Here is a 9,132-nt window from a genome sequence, read left to right as displayed (position 1 = left end):
TTAAAAGTGTTGTCAAATTGGGTTATTTCTGTAGCAGAGATGAAGCCATAGCCCGAGAGTTTCCGAGAGTTTCCGATGGCTCGCGATTCATTGCTCGGCCGTCGGCATCTCTCTTTTCTGAAGCCTTCTTGGCCTCATACGGAAATACCCGAAGCCGGACCCGAGCATTTCCGAAGTGAGAGAGAAGGGGACACCCCCTCCCCTGAGGAACGATCCCAGCTCGGCCTTTCCGAAGCAAGCCGAATTCATCCGAGGCAAGCCGACCACTTCCGAAAACGTCCGATTATGACCGAAACCAAAGCCGCCATTGTTCTCCGCTGTGCCGAGAACTAAGAACTACAATTCCCAGGAAGCTTTGCAGCACGTCTCGCAGAGTCCCCCCGCTACTGTATAGCCATAGTCATGAATTCTGGGAGTTGGAGTCCAAAAAAACCTTACTTTTATGAACCACTGCACTATTCTCGCCTGAGACTGCATCCGCACAGTAGAAATAATCCACATTGAAATAATTTTAACCTCAATGGCACCATGTTATGGAATACATGCTACGGCACTTGAAGTTTTGTGAGAGATTTCTTCTCCTCTGTCAGAGAGCTCTGGTGCCACAACAAACTACAATTCCCAGTATTCCATAGCACGGAGCCATGGCGGTTAAAACGGTGTCAAATTGGATTAGTGCGGATGCAGTCCTAGTGACTACTATTATATATTACATATATAAAGTTGTTGTTGTTATTTATTATTATTATTATCATCATCATCATCATCATCATCATCGCTTTAGGTCCCAAACAGAGTGCAGAAATAATCCAGTTTGAGACCACTTTAACTACCCTGGTTCCGTGCTAGGGAATCCTGGGAAGTGTAGTTCATTGTGGCACCAGTGCTCTCTCTGACAGAGGAGCCTAAATATCTCCCAAAACTAGTTCCCAGAATTCCGTAGCACTGAGCCAGGGCAGTTACAGCGGCCTAAACTGGATTGTTTCTGCAGTGTGTTTTGGACCTAAAGGATTTATTTATGTATTTATTTATTTCTCCCTTCTGCCTGCTTTGGGCCGCACTGAGGGAAACCCCGTTCAAGGGCACACCGGAAGTAGCGACCATAGAGTTGCAGGTCGCTCTGGGCCGCGGAGCGGAAGGCGCGGCGGATACACGAAGTGGGCGTGGCCGGGAGGACTATGAAACCCCCTCTCACTGAGCCGGCTCCCCCTTTTCCGTTTCCGGTCGCGGCTGAAGCAGGAGACAGAGAGAGAGCGAAGCGCAGGCCGCGTGTCTGGGGAGGTAGGGCGGCTTCCTGGCTGTTCTTATCCGGCGGATTGAGGAGGAGGAGGAGGAGGAGGATTGCGGGGCAGGAAGGCAGATCCAGGGCTGCCCTGTCCTCCTCCGACATAGATCTGGGGTCAGGGGCTTGGAAAGCGTTGCCAGCCATGTCCCTCCATTCCCCCTTCTTTACCCGGGATGATCGGGGCCCTCTTTTCCCAGGACATGGCCTCCATTTTAAGCATGGATCCACATTTACGCGAGTGTTTCCTGCTTTTTATATTGGATAACGCCCTTTTCTTGGGCTGCCCTACATTTTGCGGCGCCTTTCTTTCCCTCTTCCTTGTTATAGATCATTGATTGTTTTAAACCCAGAACTCTGACCAGAAATCAGCGTTGGATATCGCAACATACGCCTCCCTCCCTCTTGAGTTAGCCATCCGTCGGTCTTTTATCTGTATGTTTTGTTTCATTGCCCTCAAACTGTTTATGCAGCGCTTCCTTTTATTTGGGTTACAATCATAAGTTAGGAGCCGTTTCCACGTTGTTTACATCCCAAAGCAGATCATTTGACATGGCCTCAAATCACAAACTTTGCTCTGGTACATTTCAGCACAATAATAACCTTCAGCTCCTGGGCATTAGTAAGATTATGGACTTTAACCATTCTGCCACACCTTTGTGGCTATAGGACATCTGGTCACTCTGCTCTTAGAGGGACTGTGGATATAGGTCCAGAACACACTGGGAAATGATCCAGTTTGAGACTGCTTTAACTGCTCTGGCTCAGTGCTAGGGAATCCTGGGAATTGTAGTTTATTGTAGCACTCTATCTCTCCTATAGAGAAGGATAAATGTCTCACACAAAACTACAGTTCCCAGAGTTCCCTAGCATTGAGCCAGGGCAGTTAAAGCTGTCTCAAACTGGATTATTTCTGTGGTGTGTTTTGAACCGTAGAGGAGACACATTCCCAAACTTTGGTACGTCTCTCCCTCCGGTTTGTTGGTTCTCAGGCCATCTGATACTGTGGGAAAGGCAATTCTGTTTATCTAATGGGACAGAGAGTGTGGCCTAGTGGTTTGAATGTTGGGCTGCAGCTCTGGAGACCGGGGTTTGATTCCCAGGCCTATCATGTAACACACTAAGTGGCTTGGGATAAGTCACACTCTCTCAGCCTCAGAGGATGGCAATGGCAAGACCCCTCTGAAGAAACTTGCCAAGAAAAGCCTATGATAGGTGTGCCTTTGGAAACTTGTCAGGGATCAGCACTGTCCCAGAACCATCTTACTTAGCCACCAGCTTTTAAGATTAGGTAAAATATACACATTGAAATAATGAATGATTGCTTGGATTTTTCTTGTCCAGGACTCTGCACAATGTCTGCCCATCTTCAGTGGATGATCGTTCGCAATTGCTCAAGTTTCCTTATCAAAAGGAACAAGCAAACATACAGCACGGTGAGACATAGCTCCTTTCCCTTGACTTCTAGTGTCCTTTGCTGAAAGTGTCATTTCTTACCCAAGTATTCAGCTGCCTTGTATTCTTAGCACCTCATTTCCTTTTGTGTTTTTCATTTTCCCTTTGAAGGAAAAAAGCCCTATTTCCATGCTCCGTATTCTTGTTCTGAACCTTAGGAGATAAGGGTTATCTTCTTCTGTTTTCAAAGGAACCAAACAACCTTAAAGCCCGCAACTCCTTCCGCTACAATGGGCTGATCCATCGCAAGACTGTCGGGGTGGAGCCAGCTGCTGATGGGAAAGGCATTGTTGTAGTCCTCAAGAAGCGTGCAGGTGACTTAGCTCATATTAAAGCAAGATCCTCAATTGGATTCCAAGTTGAAATGAGGGTCCGAGGCAGACATTAAAAAGTTCAGTTGATTTTTTTTAAATTAATTTTTAGGATATTGATGGTGTAAGGAGGTGGTGAATAAAGCGTGTTTCAAGTTATTACAGTGGCACGTAAAAACAGTATGTAGAAGCCAGAGAGAGCTGATTAGATTTGTGGCCACCAAAGTGGAATGTTTAACCAGCTTGTTTTCCACACTGTCTGCCTATTCCAAGTCTATTTACCTTCTAGCCATTATATTTCCAATTCCTGGAAATAATAGATTTGGAGAGTAAAATACATTATATTAAAAGTATTTAGAGCATGAGAACCACAACTTTCAGCATGAAAGCCTCCATTGAATTTCTGGGAGGTCCTATGTAGAGCTCTGGGAGGTTTTCTGATGCTATATTTTTCTGTGGAAAAGTCTCTCTCTTGTTTATTCAGGGTTGTTGTACTGCAGGCAGTCATGTTAGATTAGCTAAAACCTCTTGCTTCTCAATCAGTAACAATGACAGGTCAAAATAAATGTTATAAGTTGTCAATGCCCACAGACTCGCATACCTCCTTAAAATTCAGCCAGTTTTACTGAATCAGTTTTTCCTCAACTTAAAATTGAAATGACAGAGTGAGTGGGTGAAGCTAAAGGTACTACAGTTATACCATAACCCCCCAAAATTAAATTTTAAACTTGATATTAAGATATCAAAGAGTCTTCTGCTACTGTATTTTACTCTCTTCTCTTTCTCCTTGCAGGCCAGCGGAAGCCAGCCACTTCCTACGAGAAGATCACTATCAACAAAAATGCACGCGCCACTCTCAGCAGTCTGCGCCACATCATCCGCAAGAACAACTACCGCAAGGACCTGCGCATGGTAAAGCAAAGCTATCTGTTTTCTCATTTTGTAGGTGTGCTTTATATATCTAGACTCCACAAGTATCAAGAACAATAGCTTCCATGCTCATGACCTTTAAAGTTTAAATCATTAAAAGGCAAAGGAAGATTACTTGTCATGCAAGAAAGATAGAATACTTGCATTTGGGAATAAGAAACAAGGTGTTTGTATTTATGTAGATGAATGTTCAGGGAGTGGTATAATTGTCAAAAGGCACTCCTATATAACAGCTTAAATTATAGCAGTATATTGAAAATTGCAAAGGTATTCAAAGTGTTGGTCCCTAGAAAGTTTCAAAGAAATAAAGATACGATTGTACTCAGTGGGCATCAGCAGTGGGACTACTGGTTTTACACATAAAATAGCTTAAGAAGCACTGGTGTAGAGGACTTCCATTCAACCACTGGCTCATCTTGGGAAGAGGTGAGGATAGGGAAGAGAAGGTAGTATAGCTTTGAATACCTGGCCCTATAGTTAAGTGCAGAATGATTTGGTATGCTTGAAAATTTTTATATCATTTCCACATGCTAGAAGTTAGAGGGTGACGTGGAGACAATTTGTCAGCAAATGAGAAAATTAGGACTGCAAAGCCCACCCAAGGCTCTCTTCATTCACTTTTCTTCCTATATCTCTCTTTTCTAGGCTGCCTTGCGTCGTGCCAGTGCGATTCTACGCAGCCAGAAGCCAGTGGTGGTGAAGAAGAAGCGGACCAGGGCTACTAAAGCTCCATAAACATCGTTCCCAGATTACATAATAAAGGATCATAATTGGAGTACAAAGTGGCTCAGTGGTGTTAATAAATCATTGAAAGGGATTTTTCTCTTCCCCAAGAAAACATTTTCAGTTACCATTTTGCTTGAGGACATGACCCCCCCCCCCAAAAAAAATTCTACAATTGGCATCATATAACTGGAAAGTAGTTCACTCCATGCATCTGAAGAAGTAGACCAAGTCTACAAACGCTAATACTACAACTTTCTTTGCATACTTAATCTCAAAGGTGCTACAAGATACAGATTCATTAAGAGAGGGTTGACAATGGAATCAATTGCCTGGAGAAGCAGTGGGGTCTCCTCTGCACATCTTCAGAAGAGACCGGACAGCTTCCTGCTATGGCTGCTTTAGCTGGAGATCTTGCATCGAGGAGGGATCCTTTTCCTGCTGCCACATCAGAATTAATCCCATTTGTTACAACTTCAACTGAAATCCCAGAATTCCATAGCATTGAGCTGTGGCAGTTAAAGTAATGTCAAACGGCATTAATTCTGCAGTGCAGATGCAGCCTATGAGTCTTTTGATTGTAAGACCTACAAACTTGCTTTAAAGACAAAACAAGGTTCTCAAAAATGTGAGCTTTTGTGGATACTGTATTTAAACGGTTCTAAGGCAATGTTAGATCTCTTTCTAACTCCCTCTGAAGAAAAGACCAAAATACTGTACCATGTTTCTAGATTGTGGTGCTATAGTACTTTGGTTGTGGTGTAACTGGAAATTAAGTACTACATACTGTTTCCATCTGTTGTCCTTTGGGGTATCTCAGAATAATTGTTTAATTACCTCTGCAACCAATAGGTGGCAGTTAAGAGCCAAAGAAAATCTCAATTCTGATAGTGTACCATCAGTTTTATCCCTTCTTCAAGCCACTCAGTTTTAACCACACACAACTTATCAAATTATTTACCGTAAGTAATATTTCTTTGGGTGATAGGCTCCAGAATCAGGTACAAATGTTGCATTGCTTTGAATCCTTAAAAGTGCATTTATTCCCACGCTTACAAGCTTTCATTTCTATTTCTGCCCTCATGTTTAAAGCATGTGTACTGCTGTGTGTGGGACTTCAAAACAGCTGAAATGCACACCATGAGATTACAGTCCTTTCTCCTGCTCACAGAAATACACACTCTTGCAATAAATGCTAAATGTATCTTAAGCCTCTGTGAGAATAGGTGCTTGGTCCATTCTGGAGAGGAACTCTTAATTTGGTTTTGTTGCTGCTAACTGCTATCAAGCTGACTTCAACTTAGTAATGAGAGACCTCCGAGTCACCCTGTCATCCACATATCTTGCAGAATTGGGGCTGTGGCTTCCTTGATTGAGTATATCCATCTGCAGTGTAGTTTTCCTCTCTTCCTACTGCCTTCCAATTTACCTAGCATTAATGGCTTCTCTAATGAATCATGCCCCAATATGGCCAAAGTATGATAATCTCAGTTTAATCATCTTGACATCTAGGGAGAGTTCCAACTTGAACCCATTTATTTGTCCTTTTGAAAGTCCAGGGTATCCACTAAACTCTATTGCACCACATCTCAAATAAGTTGATTCTCTTACCAGCCTTCCTCTGTGTCCAGCTTTCACAGCTGTACACAGAAATTGGAAATATTTTGGCATGAATAATACTGACTTTGGTATTCAATGATAAAATTTTCTACTTGAGGATATTGTCTAGTTCCTTCATAGCTGCCCTTCCTAATCCAACTCTTCTGGTTTCTGACTGCAGTCTATTTTGACTAATAAATGAGCCAAAGTAAAGGAAATCTTTGACTCTCAGTGTCTTCACTGCTTATTTTAAAGTTACATAAATAATCTCTGGTCATTTTTGTTAATGTCCAAATGTAAACCTGCCTTTGTACTTCCTTCAGTAGTCATTCTAAGTCATTAGTATTTTCTGCTAGTAGTTTAGTGTCATCTGCATATCTTAATCATAAAATCATAAGAGTTGGAAGAGACTGCAAGGGCCATCCAATCAAACTCCCTGCCATGCAGGAAATCACAATCAAAACATCCCGGACAGATGGCCATCCAGCCTCTACTTAAAGACCTCCAAGGAAGGAGACTCCACCACACTCTGAGGAAGGAGTGTGTTCCACTGTCGAACAGCCCTTACTGTCAGTAAGTTCCTCCTAATGTTGAGGTGGAATCTCTTCCTGTAGTTTGCATCCATTCTTCCAGGTCCTTTTCTCTGGAGAAGCAGAAAACAAGCTTGCTCCCTCCTCAATATAATAATATATAATAATAATAAAATTTATTTGTATCCTGCCCCTCTGAGAACAATCGGGGTGGCTAACAAAGTTAAAAATACAGAACATATAAAATCCCTGGTACCCTCCCCTTCTTAAAAAATATTAAATCCAGTGCAATATTAAAAACAAGTTAAAAACCAGAAGGTCAACAACATCACACCAGCAAACAATTGGTGGGAGCAGCAGTATCTTTCCCAGACGTTTTTCTAAGGCCGGGTTCTCTATTCTGTAAAGGCCTGCCGGAAGAGGTCCATTTTAACAGCCTTTTTAAATATGACATCCCTTCAAATATTTAAACAGGAAAACCTTCTCTTTTCCAGGCTAAACATTTCCAGCTCCCTAAGTCGTTCCTCATAGGGCATGGTTTCCAGACCCTTCACCATTTTAGTTACTCTCCTTTGGACCCGCTCCAGTTTCTCAATGTCCTTTCTGAATTGTGGCGCCCAGAACTGGACACAATATTCCAGGTGGGGCCTGACCAAAGCAGAATAGAGTGGCACTATTACTTCCCTTGATCTAGACACTATACTTCTATTGATGCAGCCTAAAATCGCATTGACCTTGTTAGCTGCCGCATCGCACTGTTGACTCATGTTCAATTTGTGGTGTACTTGGATTCCCAGATCCCTTTCACATATACAGTAGTCTCGTTCAGCCAGGTATCCCCCATCCTGTATCTGTGCATTTCATTTTTCTGCCCTAAGTGCAGTACCTTACATTTCTCCATGTTGAATTTCATTTTGTTATCTTTGGCCCAGCTTTCTAGTCTATTCAGGTCATTTTGAATTTTGATCCTGTCCTCTGGGGTATTAGCTACTCCTCCTAGTTTGGTGTCATCTGCAAATCTGATAAGTATGCCTCCAATCCAATTTTGGGTATGATGTTTTCAGCATACAAATTAAACAAATTGGGTGATATAACATTGTCTTTCCTGATCTCCTAATCAATTGGAAACCATTCTGTTTTTCCATATCCAAAAGGGTTTTGAATTTTCATGCTAAAATTAAGCCCTGGTAGGGATTTTTTGCCTGCAGTATGGTTTCAGGCCTCTTGAATCAAGTCATCAATGAGAAAGGGGCACTTCAACAACCTGGAAAAATTATGTTTGGGGACTACAACCATACTCATCCATTTCACAGAGGAAAACTTGAGTTCACGTGGCCAAGCAACATCTGAATGTGATCAAGATGGCTGAGTTATGAATGAGGAAGAACACACATCCTAGGAGAGACTGCAGCAGTTTGCTTTTGCCTGAGTGTACTGGCATGGATAATATTCCACTCCCTCCTCTCCCACATGCTTTGTTAATTGAGTGCAAACTACTTTTGCAATCTGAGATCAGTTTGTAGCAGTTGAAGTGATCTGTGGACAAAGGGAGAAAGTGGGAGGAGGGAGAGAGACATTTCAAAAGCAGCTGGGGGGAAAAAGGAGAAGAAAGTATTGTCCTTGTGAGGCAAATTGAGACAGTTGGAAGATCTGCTATAATCTGATAAGCATCCTGGGAGTTGTGGCTCAAAATGTGTTAACTTCTACAAGCTCTTTCTGCTCTCCCCTCTTAGTATATCTAGTGCAGAACATCATATTAAACTAGTCTTGTTCTTTGCTTCCTAGGAAAGCATTTTGCAAAATCAAGTGGAAATTGTGGAGTCGTCTGCATGTTGCACTGAAACTCCCAGCAACCCTAGCCATCATAGCCAGTGCTGAGGACTGCTGGGAGCTGCAGCCCAGCAACATCGAGAAGACAGCATAATTCCTACTGTGGTATAGAATTCTACTGAACTTCTGTTCCTTTCTCAAAATAATTTTGGGTATCTCCTGCCATGTTCTTTTATACCCACAGCAGTCTTGTGGGTGAAGCTAAGCTGGGAAGTAATAGACTCCAGGCTTCCAGGGTAAATGGCAGGCTTGAACCTAGAACTTCTTGGTCCAAATGGAAAACCATTAGTGTTTTTAGTCTTAAATGGCCTCAGACTCTTTGAGAAAAAAACATTTCCCTAAGAAAAAATAATTGCCTCTGTGTTGAGGAAGGCTTGTCTCCAAAAGATACAAAGGAGGCCTGTAGAGAACAAACATAAGGAAGGGAGAGGAACACAGAATAGGAAATGAGACTGAATAGGTGAAATTGTGT

The 9,132-nt window shown here is 42.5% G+C and overlaps 1 protein-coding gene across 1 annotated transcript; it reads left to right on the top strand.

Moving 5' to 3' along the window:
* Positions 1–1,133: 1,133 nt before the first annotated feature.
* Positions 1,134–4,760, top strand: RPL28 (ribosomal protein L28). Its single transcript, XM_042477224.1, has 5 exons — positions 1,134–1,281; positions 2,627–2,718; positions 2,928–3,051; positions 3,842–3,960; positions 4,624–4,760. The coding sequence occupies exons 1-5, from the start codon at positions 1,179–1,181 to the stop codon at positions 4,711–4,713; spliced, it is 528 nt and encodes a 175-aa protein (XP_042333158.1). The 5' UTR covers positions 1,134–1,178; the 3' UTR covers positions 4,714–4,760.
* The last annotated feature ends 4,372 nt before the right edge of the window (positions 4,761–9,132 follow it).

This window comes from Sceloporus undulatus, chromosome 6 (assembly GCF_019175285.1).
Source record: "Sceloporus undulatus isolate JIND9_A2432 ecotype Alabama chromosome 6, SceUnd_v1.1, whole genome shotgun sequence".
Lineage (NCBI taxonomy): Eukaryota > Metazoa > Chordata > Lepidosauria > Squamata > Phrynosomatidae > Sceloporus > Sceloporus undulatus.
This window is presented reverse-complemented; position numbering and strand designations above follow the sequence as displayed.